Below are 19,754 nucleotides of genomic sequence, written 5' to 3'. Positions count from 1 at the left end.
AGAAATTTCTAAAATACCTCAATGATTTATTTTGGATATGATCGGCAATTACCTTTTGATAGCTGTAAGCGGAAAAACAATCCTTTGGAGATAAATTTAACATTCAAAAACCTCAGGAGACCTGACACTTAGGCTTTCATAAATACATATTACCAGCATCTTTCTAGAAAGGGATTTTTGACAAGGGTGGGATGGTGTGAGATAGGCAAAAAAAAAAGAGGGCACTATCAATGTAAAAGATAAGGGAGACAGGAAAGCAGGACCTAAAAGGGGAGCAGGAGGTGCCGCAGAGAAACGTGATCAACTTTCCAGCTTCACTCTGAGTGAGCACATTACCGGGCCTTAACCAGGTGCCACGTTTCCATAGGACATTCTCTCCCAGGTACCCTCCCTGGCTCCGGACCTGCTGTGGCAGCACTGTTAGCATAGCCAAGGGTACAGATTTCATCTTTGGTGGGTAGGCTGGCTATGTTCTGTTTCACAGCCTGGGCAATCTAGGAAACCTCTCACAGTATGACATTGAACCCAGGGGATCATAAGTGCAAGAGTACAGACTGATCAATGCAAATCCATTGCCACTACTAGGAAAATAAATCAAGGCCCACTTTCTTTCTTCTTCTTTTTTTTTTTTTTAATTTCTCAAAATTGTTTTTTTTTTTTCTTTTTTTTTAATTAAAGTTTATTGGGGTGACAATTGTTAGTAAAGTTACATAGATTTCAGGTGTACAATTCTGTATTATATCATCTATAAATCCCATTGTGTGTTTACCAACCACCCAGAGTCAGTTCTCCTTCCATCACCATATATTTGATCCCCCTTACCCTCATCTCCCACCCCATCCCCCCTTACCCTCTGGTAACCACTGAACTATTGTCTGTGTCTATGAGTTTTTGTTTCTCATTTGTTTGTCTTGTTCTTTTGTTGTTTTTGGTTTATATACCACATATCATATCAGTGAAATCATATGGTTCTCTGCTTTTTCTGTCTTATTTCGCTTAGCATTAAACCCTCAAGATCCATCCATGTTGTCACAAATGGTCCTATTTCTTCTTTTCTTACTGCTGAATAGTATTTGGCAGCAAGGCCAACTTTCAATTCATGGAGGGTCTTTTATTTTTTATGAAGGTCATTAAGATACCTAACATACTGGGGTTCATCCAACCTTGAATTAAGGTCTATCTTGGCTCAGAAGAAAGTAGTAATTATACTAATATTGACGGTCAGTGGGGGGTAGGTGTCCTCAGATTTCTCACAGAGTAAGGCATTTTTCTATTTATCACCTGGGTTCAAGTTCTATAGTTTCCTGATTCTGAAAACATGTTAAAGGCCTGAGACTGGATTCCTGACTTTCAATTATCTTAAAAAATAACAATTCTATGTAGAGACATTTAATCACCAAATGTGTTATTGAAATGTGCCTTTTTTCTCTACCCACTGCTATGAAGCATTTATATTTCTCTTAGGACTGCATGAATTATAGTCTCTGAAATGGTAGAGTTCTAATTTTAAGTGCATTTTTCTCTCTTTATAAAATGAACAACTGAATACATTTTGTTCTCATGCTGTGAAATACATGTTCAAAAATAACAGTTTTCATTTGTAATCACTTTTAAATTTTACTATTGACACTGCTTATTATTTAGAGAGCAAAAATGTAATAGTGCCTTTTTATTCTAAGCATATAAATAAAATTATTCAGAATAAAATGAGCCTTTACAATGAAAACTATTCGGTGCAATAAAAATCAAAATTATTGTGTGTGCTTTATGTAATCATTAGAAATATGGTCTATTATTGCAAATGTCCATTTGTATCTTATAATGTAAATACAGTGGAACAATGAGAAAAAAGTTCATAAATATGGGATACGTTCAGTGTACAAATACAAAAAGTTCTTCATATATTTTATTAACCTGAAAATACATAAAGAAAATTAAATAAGACAAAGAATTTTTACGATATAATAAATATTCCAAAACATTGGGCACCAATGTTGCGTCCATATGTCCATTTTGCCCTTAAACATACACAGCTCTCTGCTACTTTGAGGAACATTTTCTCTTGACCCCACTTCTGCCTGTCCTGTTCCTCCTCCTGTGTCTCTCCTGATGTTCCACCTGCTTCCGGCTCCCTCCAGCTGCACCGGTACAGTGATCCTGGGAGTGGCCTTCACATGAGCAGGAGCCCACTGGCCTCTCTGCACTGGGCCTTGGTGGTGCCACAATCTCCTTGATCTGTTCCTCCCCAAACCTCTTTGCTCAGCCTGCCTGGTTTGCAGGCCTCTTTCCCTTCTCGTTCTCCTTTCTTTCTAACTGTGGCCATTCACCAAACTCAATCCTGACTCCTCTGTTTAGAAAATTTTGTCTGGAAGCACACAACTCTTGAATCCTTCCTTTCACATAAGTGTTCTTTCCTAAACATTGTTGAGTGCACGGCAGGCTCTCAATGTCTATTGTTGGCTGACTGACTGACGACTCATTGAATGAATGAATATAATCTTCTCAAAAAAAAAAAAAAAAAGTCTCTGTAGGCACTATGCCCATCTTAAAGGAACTTTAAATGTGGTACATACTAGGGGCAAAGAAAAATGGTCTCCAGGTTCTAAACAATCACAGGCTGCAACACAACACACACGTAGAAGTGTCTTGTTTCTTAAAGTCTTGTTCCCAGTAGGAACACTTTAAATACTTGTTGGAGGAATGAATGAGTTTCTTAGTCTGTGCGTGGAGAAGAATACATGGTTTTGAACACAGACATCTAGAACTGTTTCATTTTCCTCTTTTTCCCCGTAGCAAATTTCTGGTCAGTTGTCATTACTCAGCTCATATGTAATCTTTTTCAGTTATCCAACCGGAATTATTTACTTCTTCCATCCTAAGTACACTGTTGAGATCACAAGGATCACATTCCATTATAGTTATTTACAAATCTGTGCCCTCAGGAACTCAGATCATGGGGCTTCTTGAGCACAAGGAAGAAGTCAGATACATCTTTATATACTTAATACCAGACACAGGGCTTAGCACTAGTTGTCAGTAAGTATGCAGATAGTGACTGAAAAATACTCAACAAGGATATTTACAAATACCTTTTGGAATCTTAGGAAGATACATGTAAATAAGAGCATGATGCAAAAATTTCTCTTTTTATAGGAAATACGAGTTGCTTCTGAAAATTTTTCCATGAGTGTCTTTCTATACAAAGCAAAGAGATACAGTCTGATGGCTATTGACACACACAATAGAAACTGGGAGAAAATATTTCTCTTTAAAATAAAAATGTATATGTCCACTTATATCTGTAATATACAGGTATATTTTTAACACACTGAATGACAGGTTCTAGCATTATGTAATCATTCTTATTTTAATACTGAAACCAGTAAAAGAGGAAGAAAATAAACCTCTGGACAATCTTACTGCAAAGAGCTTATAAAAATGCATACTAGACAACGACATTTATATTTCTACAAGCTCTATCCAATTGCCCACGATGTAAACATTGTGTGAAACCCCCAAAGAAAAACAAAAAAACAAAAAAACAATACAGTCAAACCTTCATTTATCAAAAATTACACCAATAAAAATGTCCTAGTAATGATTAAACACATTTTTCTATCCCATTTTGCACAAAGTATCATTTACATATAGTAGATGACCAACTAGAGAAGACCTTTACTATTGTGACTGCGTAACACTTATTTTTCGGAGCAACATTTTAATAGAAAACCTTGAAGCTAAAAGGTCTCTCTTGTCACATATATGAACACTTATGGCACCAATCTGATTACTTTGGTAGGATTCAGGTCATGGTCCTGGAGACCAAAACGAAGAGTTAGAAAGGAGGCTGATTTATTGGAACCTGACTTAATGGAAAATAAAAATAATGTGGTTTTGTTGCTCACCAATTTTGCAGTTTCAAGCACTAGATAGAAATCTATAAGGCACTTTCCAAGGCCACAGTTATCTTTTTTTTTAATTAACATAAAACTATAACAGTTCTTTTTTGTACAGTATTTGGAAAAATTATATTCTCCTTGGCCCTGTCAATCACATTTAGATATTCTACAGATATTCATGCCAAGTCTGAGGTGGTTTGAAGAATGGAAACTCCTAACTGGGTGAGAGGAGAGGGGATGAAGATGGGAGAGAAGAAAAAGAGAAAGAGGTACTTCACTTCTGTAGCTACCTCCTTCTAGAAGCTCTCCTCAAACTATGTTTAAACCCTAAGTTCTGACTCTAAGAGGACTGCCTAGCCTCTAAAAGTCTTTGGAAACTCAGGGAAAATGAACATGCCTCTGTGCCTGGCTATATTCTTAATAGTTAACTCATGAGTGGAACCGAATCACAGAGCACTTTTCTCTCTTTATTTTCCTGTCCTTTTATTTTTGCTATGCAGTCCCTTTAATGACATGTAATGAAATTCATTCCCTTTCTCTTAAGACTTACAAGTGATCCAATGTTTGTCCTTGAACTTTATGAAATATGAGAATGAACAGGGATCTTTGATATAATTTTTACTAGTTCCTGTATTTTGGGAAAATAATCCACTCTCTAACATTGTGTATGTGTGAGTCACTTGTGTCACTTTACTAGTCTATAAGCACTCGCAGATATTTAACCCTTATCCCCCATCTATTTTCATCACTTTACTCATCGAGGGATGACCATGTTTACTAAGCCACATGTTGATTTTATTTCCCTAGAAGCAATTACATAACTTAGGGGAAAAAAGATTAAGAGAATAATTTTGATGAAAAAAATAACGACATCAGACATAACTATGTGGCACGAAATTAAAATTTCAGAACTCTCTCACACTTAAAAATTATATATGAATTTTAAAATGTTGGTGCAAGAAGTAGATATGAGAAAATGGTCACTATTATAGAACTACATATGCAAATTCCAGTATTTACTAGATGTTTCCATGGCTTAGATGTTTATACATTCTAATTGAGTAGATGTTTTAGTAGGGATGAAAAAGGGAAGGAAAGAAGGAGAAGAAGGGAGGGAAGAATGAATAATATATTTTTGAACATCTCAATGTGCCAAGCACTGTGCTGAGGGCTTATACATGTTATTTCATTTAATATTCATAACCACCACATACAGGACTGTCACCCCCTCTTTAAAAGCAAGGAGTCTGAATGTCACAGAGGTTAAACCATTGGCCTAGGTCACAACCCAAGTAAGTGACTAGATTTGAGCCCAGGTTTATTATACTTTGAGCCACCTTGTGAGACAGGAAGCATAGTATAAAGATTGTTAATTTTTTTCTGAATACACAAAACTATAAATGTGATTTTTATTAATATCAACATAAAAATATTAACTAATCAGCTGATGTGCCTGCCACTCTACTAGACACACAAAAAAATATTAACAAATATTAGAAGTGTCATGCATATGAATATATACTGACATAGACACAAGTCAGCCCGACTCACACCGTGTCCCCCAGCAGTCACGTTTGCTACTTATCTTTTGCTGTGTGAGCAACCTGAGCTGGGCCCAGCATGTTCTCTGCTTTGATTCAGAAGATGGCTGAAGCCAGTGGTCACGGCAATGACCTAAGGACACGTGTCAGCACGTCCTGCTGCCGAGGCCCCAAGAGCCCCTCTGCCTTTTTCTTTCTCAAGCCTGGGTTAGTCGGTGCATCAGGGCTCCCCAAGACCATCTTCAGCTGTGACTCACTAGAAGGACTAACAGGACTCAGAAAGGCTGCTATACTCATTGTTACTTTATTACAGTGAAAGGACAGAGGTTACAATCAGCAAAGGTAAAGCAAACATGGAGTTGAGTCCAGGATAAACCATGTGCGAGCTTCCGGAGGTGGGTGATCTGTTTCCTCTCAGAGGAATTGCACAGCGACAGGCTTAGTTATCCCAGCCACGTGTGTAATGGTGCGTGTCAAGTGTTGCCAACCAGGGAAGCTCACCCGAGCCTTGGTGCCAGGGTTTTCATCTGGAGTCTGTCGTTAGGCATGTAGGCATGGAGCGCTTGCACAGCTGATCTCAGGTACTCAGCCTCCAGCCCTTCCCCATCCTGAGTCCTCCAGCAAAAGCAGGTGTTCACCATAAAACACATTGTCAAGATCAACTGATCTTATGGAAGTGGCACAGCTCGGCCCAAGGCCTCAGGCATACAGCATACTCCTACCACACGGAACATTCCAGGTGCCCAGAGGTTATCTCCTAGGAGCCAGTCAAGCACCACTCCCAAAGACAAGTCTTTATTTGGAATGTACAGGGTTCCAGCAACCCAGGCCTACAGAATTAACCTTTTCCTGCCCAGTCAGCGTTTCCTTCCACACCCCGAGGCACCCAGTATTTGTTCATAGATTTCACTTCTGGGTTAAGTCATCTGCAATCAAGTTCTGTCACTTGCAAGAAAATAAAGCACAACTGATATGTGTGTTTATTTTGTGATTATTTTGTAAACACTGTTCTGAGTGTAACAGTTTACATTTCAGTGCCTTTCCACTCCCACTCCCTGATAAGATTCGTGTACATGACCAGTGATGAATTCATTCATTCCTTATTGATGAATGTACATTTTCATGGGAACCTGATTGCATTTCATGTGAGAAAATGTTTAATAACTTTCTGACCAACCGATATTGGTAAATGAATAGGGTTCAATAGCTTAGGGTTATTGATAAACAAGCACATACACCCAAAATTTTAAAATTAAATAAGTAAATAGATAAAAAGACTAGAGCCATTTTGCATGAACAAATATATGCCGATAGCTTCAAAATTATAAAAATGTTAATGGACTAAAAATATTTTTATCATTTTTAACTTTGCGTCTATAGGGGAATCATACACACATCAATCAAAGTGAAAGATGCTTTGGGCGTCAGATTAAAATCAGTAACATGGAAGAGTACAGCTCTACTTTGAAACATTATTGGCACACCATCACTTTATAAGCAGATATCTGCACATCTGCTAGAATCTGAGTCCCTTAGTAATAAACATAACTATCAAGGAGATTTACAGTATGAATGATTTGGTCTTTCCCAAAGGAAAGGATAAAAATCACCTATCCAGTGCCAGGACCAACCCAGGTTCCCATTTACCATCAATACTTTTAGTCTCAGAACAATTGGGCAGTCTTCCTAAATGCTTTTTCCTCCTGGGGAAAAAGCTCTCAAAACATAGTATCGCACACACACACACACACAACAGCTATAGCAGTTTACTTTAAAATACTAAATATATATCCTAGGGTTTAAAATTTGTGGTTGCTGGATATCTAGTGATACCAGATATCTAGTGATACTGAACTAGAAGAGGTCTAAAGCGATAGCACACAGCACAGATAACTCTACTCCAGAAAATAGCCTGAGATAACTCCCAAATAGTGTGTAAAGTGTTCCCAAGGCAAGGACTGATTCTCAAGGTATATTCTGGGCACCTGGAAACTTCTGTACATACAATGGTCATCCCTTCTATAGCCAGACACACCACTACCTCTGCTTTATATAAGTTTTAGGTGGGAATTATTACACAGGCTGAGAAACAGTGTATGGGGAAAAATCCCACCCCAGGACCAGTCTGGAATATTTGCAGGCTCTGATGGATAGCTGACGGGTGGGAGCAACAAGATAAACAACAGGAACAGAGAGAAGAGTGGGAAGGGAAGAGGGGTTGACCAGCAGATGCGGAGCAAGTTACCTCCCCAAAGGTTGGCAAAGAGCCCATGGCACTAAAATGTCTAAAAATGCCAAAGTAGCCTCGAACCAGATCGGTAAAATCATGATTATAACCACTGACAGTGGCCAAATACAATTAATTCAAAGTCTGTAAGATTTTTTTCATTTTATTCAGAAAATTGAATTCGATTTTCCCAATATCTCCAGAAAAAAGAAGTAATTTAAAACTTTTATGTGTAATCTGTTTTTTTTTTTCTGTCTCTCCCTTTATAAAGGAACTATTGTGACTTATTTTCCACCTCTACTTGGCAAAAGTGAGAAGACAGTTCCCACTCTTTTGTTTCCTATGACAGATAGCATAACCATTTCCACTTCCTTAATTACTTAATCCAATTCCAAATAAACATCCCAAAGGCAATAACTGCCCTCCAGCACAACTTTAAATCTGCTTGAAAAACTCTGCTCTTAACAACTTTCACGTGTAATAAAATTCTTTTCACTCTGTAGTAGGTATAAAAGAAACAGAGTCCTCAAGTTAGCTGTTTTATTCAGTACAAAGTTGGGGTTATTTTTCACCGCTCTCTTTTGCTCATACCTCATAGCTGATCCATCAACAAATCATTTTGGCTTCATTTTCAAAACTCATTCAGAATCCAACTTACTACTTCCACTGCTCTATCTTGGTTCAAGACATATGTCTCTTGCCTGGAGGACTTCAACAACCTTTGAACTTAACTCCTTCCTGTGCTGGACCTTCTTCAGTTTACCCTCAACAGAACTGCTTATTTGCCTCCTTTATTGTTCATCTTCCCCATTAGGATATAAGTGCCATAATGCAGAGAATATTTTTTCTGTTTTGTTCATTGCTACATTCTCAGTACCTAGAATACTGCCAAGCATCTAAACACCATGTTAAAATATTTATTGAATGAATGTACAAATACATATGTTTCTAAAATAAGGAAATTTGACAAATATTATCAAAATGTTTAAAAGTCTCCATACACTTTGTAGATCTATATCTATGTTACCAATAAATTAATACATTCTACTAATAAATTAATATAGACATAATACTATTCATTTTGAAATGATGACTGTCTTTTGTAATCTTTTAGTTACATATTTGGAAATAACTAATTTATCAGTCTCCTTAGGACTGTCAAACTAAAGTAGCTTTAGAAAAACAACTGAACGATGATTTCTGGGGTGAATCCTTACATTAACCTTTTCCTCTTTGCTGCTGTTCCTCGTCATCTTAGTTCATGAATAGTCCCACCAAACTATATACAGGAAACAGATGGGAGTAAAATTCGATTCTGAAAGTGTTTCCACGTTATCTTTTAGCACTGTTGGTGCAAAGACAACTGAAGAATAACAAAGCAGCCCCTAAAGTGATATTTCATGTCTATGAAGATGTCAATCAAAGTCATTATTAGAATGGAATATTAAAAAAATGGAAAATCAGAAGTGTTCCTTTTAAAGAAGTGTATGAATCTAACTTGGTATTGAAACAAAATGTGTCCTTATATTATGGGTTGAATTGTCCCTTCCACCCTAAGATATGTGAAAGTTTTAACCCCCTCAGGACTCAGAATGTGATCCCATTTGGAAATAGAATCTTTAGAGAGGTAATCAAGTTAAAATGACGTCATCATGATGGGGCCAAATCCAACAAGCCTAGTGTTCTTATATAAAGGAGAAATTTGGACAAAGACACAGATAGGCCCAGAGGCAGGGATTGGACTAATGCAAACCAAGGAATGTCAAGTAATGCAAGCCACGACCAGAAGCTAGGAAGAGGCAAGGAAGGATTCTACCTAGCGTTTCAAGTCTCAAGAACTGTGAAATAATACATTTCTCATTTTAAGCCGCTTGGTATGTGGTACTTTGTTATGGCAGCCTTTAGCAAACTCATACAGAACATAATTAATGTTTTATAATTTTTTTTAAAGTTCTTCTAAAAGTGAGGAAATGCTCATATCATGTCTGAGGTCAACCAAAAATCACAGTATTGAAAACGTGCAGTGTCTGTCCTTAATAGCCCCAGAGATCTAAGGCTGGCCAATGGAGAAAGGACTGTTTGTTGCGTAAAAACAAAGAGAAGCTCCACTTATAGAAACACTAAACAATGGCTATTTAAGATCCAGTTTTCCCCCCAAGGGACTTATTGCCAAACTATATATTTATTTCACAGCCTCATATTATAAAGATTGAATCAAGGGTGTTTAAATACAAATAAATCATTCTATTCTATTTAACAAAGTGAGAGAAAATGTGAAACTACAAGTAGGTGATCACAGAGTAAAATTAATGTTAATGTCAAGATTACTTAAACTATTTTTTTCTAATTAAAAATTAAACTTCTTATGGATTTTTTTTTGGGAAGCACATCTTTAAATTGTTCCCTTTGGGGGCCAAGGTGGCATTATATAATTACAATAACCTACAGATCTTTCATAAAATTTAGGAATTTGCTAAGATAAATATATTTTAAAATGTTAAAGAACTAACATCCTTTTAACTGTCATTTTGTAGAATGTTTATTCAACATGAGTTAGAATTCTAACATGAGTTAGATTATCCTACCTCAAAAATGCAGACTATTCTGTTAGACCTTAAAAACATGTAGCTATCAGGCAGGCATCCCCTCAAATTCAAGTCCACCCCTCCTTTTTCTTCCTCTTTCCCTCATCCCAAATTTAGGCACATCCATACTCATCTTTTCTATTCCCACTCTGGTCTCCCATCTGGTACAACCTAGATCCCCCACACGCACTCTTGATTTCTCCCCCACCCTGTCTCCTCGGGAGCTTTGTGTCTTCATAATAACCTTATTTTCCTTCTTTTTCAGCCTCTTCCTTGCTACTCATTCTTGATCATTCCTTTCAAACATTCTCTCTTACCAGATCCCGTTCTGCTGTAGCTATACTCTCTCTCATGAACATGGAATGTACACTCAGTGTCCTAACATCCTTACCTCTCGGGTACCCATTCGTTTGTGGGAGTCTGATGCCTTCTATGGCATAGCCACTCCCATTGGTGGCCAACAACTTCTTCACTGCCAAATCAAATGGGTTTCTATCAAATAATTTCTCTAAAACTAAACTTATTAGCTTTTCCCCAAGCCTGTTGTATGCTCTGTCTCTGTAATGATCTTAATCATTTGCTCATTCTAGAAGTCATTCTTGAATGCATTCTCCTCCAAGATTCCAATAATTACCTAGTCCTCCCCTAAACCTCTTCCAGTCTATCAGCTTTTCTCCATTCCCCACCAGTACTTTAGTCCAAACTGCCTTCACCGCTCATCTGACTTACTGTAAGCTCACTCTACCTCCAATCTTACTCCGTTCTGTTCTAATGTAAGTGAGAAAGACAGAGATGGAGAAAGACAGGGAGAGGGAGAAGAAGAAGGAGAGGGAGAGAAAAACAGAGGGAGAAAAAGATTGAGAGGTTTAGGGCCAGAGCGATCATTTCATTTTTCTGCCTAAGATTCTTTCTTTAATGTGTGTCACTGCCCATAACACAACTACCAAATTCTCTTCATGATTGACCTTTAACCAATCCTCACTTTTCTCTGTTGCCAACCCGCTCTCAGAGCCCACATTTTCAGGCATTCTGAACTTGCATTTCCTTTACTGTACCAGGGTCTTTCTCACCTCTCAACTTGGAACACATTTGTTCCTTCACCGACTCAATCCCAAGACATTTCTCAGGCACCAGCTTGAATGTTCTTTCCTGTGAAAGCCTCTTCTGATGCCCTCCTTCCAATGAGCTATGTGGTTGGTTGTGTTTGCCATGTGTCCCCTGACATCCTGTACTTCCCTTCTCGTGGGATTCACCACAAACACTTCAGTGTCATTGTCTCTTCTGCTAGACTGTCATTTTCATGATGCTGTGTGCTGGGTCAGTCTGTGTTCACCACTGTATTCACCACACCTACCACTTACAACACCTAGCACTTACTAAACAATAGGGGCTTGAAAGGACTTGTTGCATGAACACAATGGTTAGTACCCAAGCTTAGGCGTCCTGGGATTGAAATCTGGTTTTTCACCTACTTGTTATACGACCTTAAGATTATTAATTAACTCTAACCTTCAGCTTTATAATCTATAAAATGGTGAAATCATCTTATATGTCACTATTTTTATGAGAATTAAATACAAGATAAAATTGCTAAGGATAGTAATTGGCACATGGTAAGAGTTCAACAAACAGCATCCCTGAGATGTAGAAATATTTTTAGCAATGAGTGATGACACGCTAGGACTGAATGAGGACGTAGCTTCGGAAAACCATTACTGAAAATCAACATCGAGCAAATCAAAAAAGAAATACTCCACCTTCTTTCACTGACAAAGCAAACCATAGAAAGATGCAGGTTTCTTCTTGAAAAGGAAGGAAATTATAGGGTTCATATCTAAATAGGAAGCCTCATTACTGAGTTATCAGGTGTATGAAATAAATACAACCCACTAATTTTTGTTATTGTTAAACAACATTATATTGACAATTTGTCATTTGCAATGTTTCATATAATTGCAGAGCATAAAAATTTCAATTTGAAAACAAAGCAAATATTGAAAAATGATCTGATAATTACATCCACAAATTTGAATAATCTACAACCATGTACTAAAAGTGACACACACACACACACACAAAGAAAAACACAGAAAATTGTAGGGTTCTTTACCCTACTTTTAATAAGATTTTTGTCTTCAGAAAAGCATATTTTTTTAAAACAGATTGCTCTCTTATTTGCACCATATCGCTTCATAGGGCTGTCATAATATTTATAAAGAATTGTTGCAGTAGAATGAAATGTCATCAGTAAAAGAGTTTATTGTTTTACTTAATTATAAGTAAACGGTTTGTTAATTTTCAACTGAACAAAGAGACCCAAAATGTAAATGAAAATCTCCCATTAAAAACCCTCCCCAAATTCATCTCTGTGAAGCATGTTTTGAACATCTCCCAATGCAGGCAAGATTGAACGATCTTAAGCAGAAGGATTATTTTTCTGCTTCTCAATTCAATATCCCAGTTCTTAAAACTGCCACAACCTATTATTAAGGCTATTTTTGGAAATGGTCAATTTCCAAAGAAGATTTTTGAGAAAACAGATATAAACTTTCTAAATGTTTATATCTAAACAGATATAAACTTTCTAAACTTTTAAATTGACCTTTAAAACACAAGTGTTTTTAATTTGCTTAAAAACTTTAAAGAAGGCATTGAAGTAGCAAGACATTATCATAGAATTTAGGATGAAATGGTTTATCATTCTAGTTTAAATCCACAAAAATTCCAATGACTGTTGTACAAAAGCTCTCAAACAATAGAGAGCCTGCAAAACATTTATAACTTGCATTCTAGAAAAAAACTTGAAACATCTTTTTCTGCCAATTTAACACTTTTCTCCATTGTTATTATTAGAGATAAAATAACTTGTCACATTACATAGCGTAAGTTATAGGTGAATTAAGATATACTAGTATCTTGAGTACCAGAATAAAAAAAAAATTTGACATGTGTCATTTTCTGACCTTTATTGGTAGATTCCAACAGAAAATAGTAGGAAAAAAAATACACAGGAACAAAATGTATTTTAACTCTTTTCAATAGTTTGGTTGTGAGATCATCTGAAAAAATGCCGAAGCATAAGTAATGTACAAGAGGGATTCACGACCATACCAGGAAACATTTGCTATGAAAAAGGAGAGACGTATGTTACTGCCATCACTCCAGGTTTGAGTTTCTGTCCCTAGCTTATAGGTTTGGAAGAAATTCTCATGTGCTTCAAGCCAGACTTCAGAAGGAATTTGGGCCCTGTCATGTACTGAATGTTTGTGTTTCCCCACATGTTGTGCCTTAACACCTAATGTGCTGATATTTGGAAGTGGGGCCTTTGTGAAGTAATTAGGTGTAGAAGAGGCCTGAGGTAATGACCCCATGATGGGGTTAGTGGCCTTATAAAAAGAGGAAGAGACCAGAGTTCATTCTCTCTCTCTCTCTCTCTCTCTCTCTCTCTCTCTCTCGGACACAGACAGGAAAAGGACTCTCACAGAAATGGAATCAGTTGGCACCTTCTTCTTGGCCTTCCAGACTCCAGAACTGTGAGAAATGAATGTTTATTGTTTAAGTGCTCCATTTTGTTTCAGCAACCCAAGCTGACTAATACTGGGTTTAAACTGGTTGAGTATTTATTTACTAGGCAAAGTAAACAAACACACAAACAACACACCAAACCAGTCTCAATTATACCTAATAAATTATAGGACACCAGATCCTTTCAAAGTCAAAAGCAATTATGGCTCCATCCTTGGGGCAGACTGCTTCTTAGTTATAAGATAAACCATTGGCCTTGGTTTATTTAATAAGCGAAAAGAAGCTCTGGAGGGTAAGGAAATACCCTGAAACAGATCAAGTTGTTTCTTTGTGGATTATCTTTAGTGAGAAATGTTTTTATTCTAAGCATGGCTTTGGGCCTGCTCTATTGTCGGGGGAGATAGCTGTATGTTGCTGATACGTGATCAGGAGCCAAAGCCCAAAAGTTTAAGAAGCTGTTTTCATGATAGAGATTTCGTGAGACTCTGGGCATGACAGCTAGGCTTCTGTGGAGCCTAGTGTCTGTGTGTCTGTGTGTGTGTGTGTGTGTGAGTCTGTGTGTGTGTGTGTGTGTCTGTGTCTGTGTGTGTGTGCCTGTGCGCAGATATGCACACATGGGCTTGTTGTCATGTACACAGGGTGCCAGAGTGATGGGAGCAATCACACTCTGGCATCACAGACATCACAGAATGACTTTGGGGGCAAGCTTTCTCACAGAGACAGCAGGAAAAGTGACACAATGTCATGGTCTAGAGGTTGGATCAAAGACATGGAATTGACCTTGTTTCTGTGGCAAGTGAGGTATTATCATTCTCAGAAGTAAATGAGCACACTGCAGAGGGGAGGGAAGTGCATGCTTCCGTTTTAATTTGCGTGTATATGTAACTATGACCTCAATAAGACTGGGAAGCCTAGGACGTGCAGGTTGCATGGGTACAGATAGAAACAGAGCTGGAAATGAGGAGTAAGACGGGGATGGGGAGATGGAGACAGAAACAGAAAAGTTGGGTGGGGGTGTAATGCAGGAGGAGGGAGGATGGGAGACATAGAGATGGCACAGGGATGGGAGAATGAGAAAGAAGTAGGGCTGGGAATAGAAACTCAGATTGGGATGGAGGTGGGCAAAGGATGGGGAAGAGAGAGGGACGAGCAGGGATCACGTGACCCACCGCTGGGACAGAAGCAGACATAAACATTAATCGATAGCTATCCTAAACTTTCACCTGCCAAAGGACAGTAATGGGGTCAGATTTGATTTTCAGAATATTTCCCAAATATAAGGGAGTCAGAAAAGGAAAATGATCTCCAATGAATTTGTGGGTTTGGGCTATCATTGGCAAGACACTACAATATCAGTATAAATAAGTTCAGAATAACAAGTGTAGGTATCATAGGTCTGCTTCAGTTTTCAGTTTTCAAGATGACCCAAGAAATAAAAAAATAAATAAACAAACATTAAAAAATCACAAGTACAGGGAAGAAAAAATAGAACAAAAAAACTTCTATCACATTAAGATGACCGTATAATGGAGCTGTGGTAGAGGTAATAATTCTCTGGATCTTTCAAAATGATACTACCGATGCAAAAATGTGCAAAGTAAGGCAAACACATGGACTTTATATTCATATCTGGATCAAAATCTCAGTGGCACTAATTTATGAAGATGAACGCTATAAAATAACCTGCGTTAAGCACTTGGCACTGTGCCAGAAATGCATCCTTACTTTTTCCCCCCAGCAATGTCTTGTTATTCTAACAAAATAAGAAAAGATAAAGGCTCTTTGCTGTTGTCGTCTTATTAAACACCTCTGCATGGTACTCAGCACTGTGTTACAGCTATTAGCATCTATAAAGAAATTCCACCAAGCAGAATATGCCTTAAGGACTTTACAATGGTGTTGGGAAGGTGAAATATGAAACAGTACAAAGTAATTTAAGACACGGTGAACTTCACCTTGCTACAGGTTCTGGAGAAGTGCTGAGATTTCAGATTCTGAAGCACTAAAGACAAGAAAACCAGGGAAGGTAGGGGGCTGGGCCTGGAGGAGGCCTACAAGGGAAACTGCTAACATTCTTGGAGCACTGGTGAAGGGACACGGTAAGATTTGGTGCAGCCACTGCGCCAGAGAATTCCCTTCTCAAGCACTTTTGGTAAAAGATTATAGGAGAGAGAATGCCAGCTTGTCACTTATATAAACACATGGTTCTATCCTTCTGTTTGTGTTGGATTGTGAGCTTCTCAAGGCCTGGGAGAGTGTCCTACGAACTTTTTTCTTGTCACCAAAGCCTAGCAGAGACACATAATAGGTAAGCAGTTAATTTGCACAATGGAAAATACATTGCCAAGCTTCACTTGCTTCTGAACTATAAGAGAGGTGTTGGAGAAGTCCCTGATCCAAACTGCCTGTAGGGTTTGGCCTTGTGCACTATGGGCGTACTCGCAGACAAAGAGTCCTCTACCTGCACTCAGACAACTGTCCCATCGTCTGCATGAAGGTTTACAAATGCAAAATTTGGGGCTTTGCATATTTTTTCATCAGCATTACAAGAGATAGTTTTATTGTAATGTAGCTATATTGGAATTTGTTTTATATTAGTACTTATGTTCAAAGTCATTACAATGTACAAATACAGTCACCTGATACAACCTCATGTGAATATGGATAATCTCAGAATAATTAGTCTTTTTAGTGTCCTGCCACCACAGTTACTTTTCCCTCAAAAGCACTATGAGCGGAGACATGATCTCCTCAGATAAAACCCTTGGCTCAGGGCAGACCACTCCTTGCTTCTTTCTGTTCCAAATCGAAACAGCCACACAAATGAAAACCCAGCACTGATACTCCTTTCCATACACTACATACATTCTCAGTACAGAAGAAACAGTTTTGAATGAAATACTTGTAATGCATCACAATTCACGGAACTGACATAAAGTCACTTCTCTTGTTCTAGCTATCTGTTTACAGATAGCTAGAACAAGAGAAGTGACTTTCATGTCTTTAGTGCGACATGTGAGCAAATGCTACATGTAGGTGACATTTAAACTGATAGGAGTCAATACCCCTGATTAGTAATAGTGACAACAGTGACAGCAGCATTCCTTTATACTGCACATTTCATGATGTATTGGCTCCAACTAAGTAAACACAGAACTCTCGGTAGTTTCCTTTACCTTGGCCAGATGAGAGTTGATCCATTTTGTGAAAGTGCGTTTTTGTACTATCTCTTGTTCATCTAGAAGAAAAAAAAATAATCTAATTAGATAACACAGCATGTCATGAAAGTTTATCATGAAAAAAGTTTGTATTACACAGCTGTAGAAGTAATCATTATTTTTATCTTCTAATTCATTTCACCAATGATTGTCATGAAGGAAAAGGCAGTACAACTCCAAGTATATTATTAATCAATTAGACTATTCCTTTAAAAATTATGAGCTATTTGCTTTAAAATTTGCAATATGTTAGCCCTATGTTCACCTTCATTCACTTATTGAAAGTTCGCTGTGAGTTAGTTGTACCTTGATAAAGCTGTTTGAAAAAAGTTCACTGAGACCAACTAATGTGAGGTTTTATGCTAAACGCAAAGGGATGCAGAGAGATGAACGGGCAACCGTGTCCACAATGAAGTATATAAAGGAGGAGACAGACCGGGTACGTACAGCAGAGCACTATACAGTAATGCGATAAGATAGAGCCGTCTGGATGAGGCGTTACAGGGACTTCCCTCGGATGTGGAGAGGGGCAAACGCTTTCTAGGGTAACCTCCAAAGATTCCACCTGTTGGAGTCCCACCTTTGTGAAGGCAGACTGCAGGCAGAACTGTCACGTGCTTTTAATCAACAGAATATGGCAAAGGTGAAGGATCCCCACACCTGTGACTATGTCCCTTTATGTAGGACTCCATCTTAGCTGACTTCTAAAAATGGATTCTTCCCTAGTTCAGTATCCGGATGAGAATGCAGCCCAGCTGACATCTTGAGTGCTGATATTTGAGACCTTGAGCAGAAGATGCATGGACTCCCGACTCACAGAAGTTTGGAGATAGTAAATGAATGTTGTTTTGCATTGCTAAGGTTGTGGTAATTTGTTATGCAACAAGAAAAAACTAATATTGGAAGGAAAAGAGGGAAGGTCCAGGAAGGTTTTAATTAGAGGCAGACAGAGATGAAGGCCAGTGTGACACCGTTCAGAGAAAGAGTAAATTCTATTCATTCCACAGACCTCCACTGAATGTCAAATGCTTATAAAATACTAGACTAAACGTTGTGAGGAACACATATGAACAAGATATAGTTTCAATTCCTCACCCCTTGAGGAATGATGCTCAAATCTACATCTCAAGAGCTGAGCAGTCCTGGGCTTCAGCTCAGACACCTGACTTCCTACTAGAACATAAACTCCATGAGGACACTAACTTTCTTCCCAGTGCCTAAAATGTGACAAATAAATGTTAATGAAGAAAATTAATAACAAAACTTTTTAATTTGGAAAAATTTGGGATATATCCATAAAATTTACAGAATGTCACTATTTCTAATGTATTTTAAGCATGTGCTTTTATTTTTACTTTCAAGTACACACCAAAAACAAACCAGTATAATAATAGGCAACACTTCCTATGTATCAAGCACTGGTATTTCTATCTCCGTCTCTATCTCTCTATATAGATCACATTGCAATTTAATTATTTTAATTAGTTATTACATATCATATAACTTATTTAATTCTTATAACAAATATACAAGCAGGAAGTATTACAATGCCTATTTTACAAATAAAACTAAGGTATATAGAAGTTAAGCCTTTTTGCCAAAATCACCCAGTGCCAGAGTCAAGTTTATGCAACACGTGTCCTGTTCCTATATCACTACTTCAGTCCAAAGATGGTATAGAATTACTCTATTAGTCATATCAAATACTAATCACACCAAAATGACAGATTCATAGTTAAATCAATTTGACTTTGACCTAAAATCTTTAGGTTCTGTAAAGAAAGTCATATAGCAACAGCATGACCTTAACTAATGAAGCGAGATTTGATGGAATTCAGACCTTCATAATACAGAAAATCCAATTCTAAGTCTAAAATAATCAATAGATACAATTACAGTGCTTGTAAAGTTTTAAATTAAATTTGAGATTATAGGCTGTTTTATAAATATCATAAGACGTCAATGTTCTAAAATCTTAAAATAAATTAGCATAATGTTAGTGTACAGAGTCATAAATTTAGGCATATAATCTACTGATAATATATTACTTCCTGATTTTAAATTGCTATATTTCTACTACTAACGCCTTCAATGAAATACTACTGCTATTGTAACAGTTCCATCTGATGATAAATCTCTGAGTTTATATTTAGACTTTAGCTTCAAAGGTCTTCTTTTAGAAAACTCAAATTATGATTTTGGTAACATTTTTGTATATATATAAATGTCAAATTCTCTTCTGTTTTGCTTTTATGGCTGCAAAAGCAGATTTTACTGGGTCCTAGCAATCTAATTTTTATATCATGAGACACAGTCAACCAAATTGTAAGTAAATATTTTCTGATTTTATTTACTATTTCCCCAAAAGAAAAAAAAAATTCCTAAAACTCATCACGTCAGTAAATCCTCATTGTTGATATAAAAATCTGAATAATTTAGTCCAGAATTTGGTAATTAAATCTGATACCAACAGCATTAAATACTTAAATTGTGGAAGTAATATGAACTGTGCAATAAATGTCTACAACATCGCCTAAAAAAAAAAACCTACTATGAGTAATACTACTTTATAATGCTACTTACCTAACATGGTATAGGTTTATAAAGTTCTCCTTGTGCGTATGTGGTTGTATTTAAAGGACTATTATTTAATATATTTAATAGTTAATCTTATTAGTGATTGTTCTAATTCCAGCTTTTCAGAAAAACATGAAGTAGTCTTGCCAAGTGTTCATATATATGCATGCTTCATGTTTCTA

General features: G+C 37.2%; 1 protein-coding gene across 18 annotated transcripts in view; it reads right to left on the bottom strand.

Moving 5' to 3' along the window:
* SYNE1 (spectrin repeat containing nuclear envelope protein 1) overlaps nucleotides 1-19,754 on the bottom strand; it is a 414,622-nt gene that overhangs the window by 323,800 nt on the left and 71,068 nt on the right. For all 18 annotated transcript variants that reach the window (XM_088795370.1, XM_088795376.1, XM_088795381.1 and 15 more), the window contains one exon: nucleotides 16,954-17,015. In XM_088795370.1, the coding sequence (XP_088651496.1) occupies nucleotides 16,954-17,015 (62 nt within the window). The remainder of the gene's footprint in view (nucleotides 1-16,953; nucleotides 17,016-19,754) is intronic.

This window comes from Rhinolophus sinicus, chromosome 2 (assembly GCF_057876585.1).
Source record: "Rhinolophus sinicus isolate RSI-liver-muscle chromosome 2, RSI-T2T, whole genome shotgun sequence".
Classification (NCBI taxonomy): domain Eukaryota; kingdom Metazoa; phylum Chordata; class Mammalia; order Chiroptera; family Rhinolophidae; genus Rhinolophus; species Rhinolophus sinicus.
The sequence above is the reverse complement of the archived record's forward strand: the minus strand, read 5'-3'. Positions and strand labels throughout refer to the sequence as shown.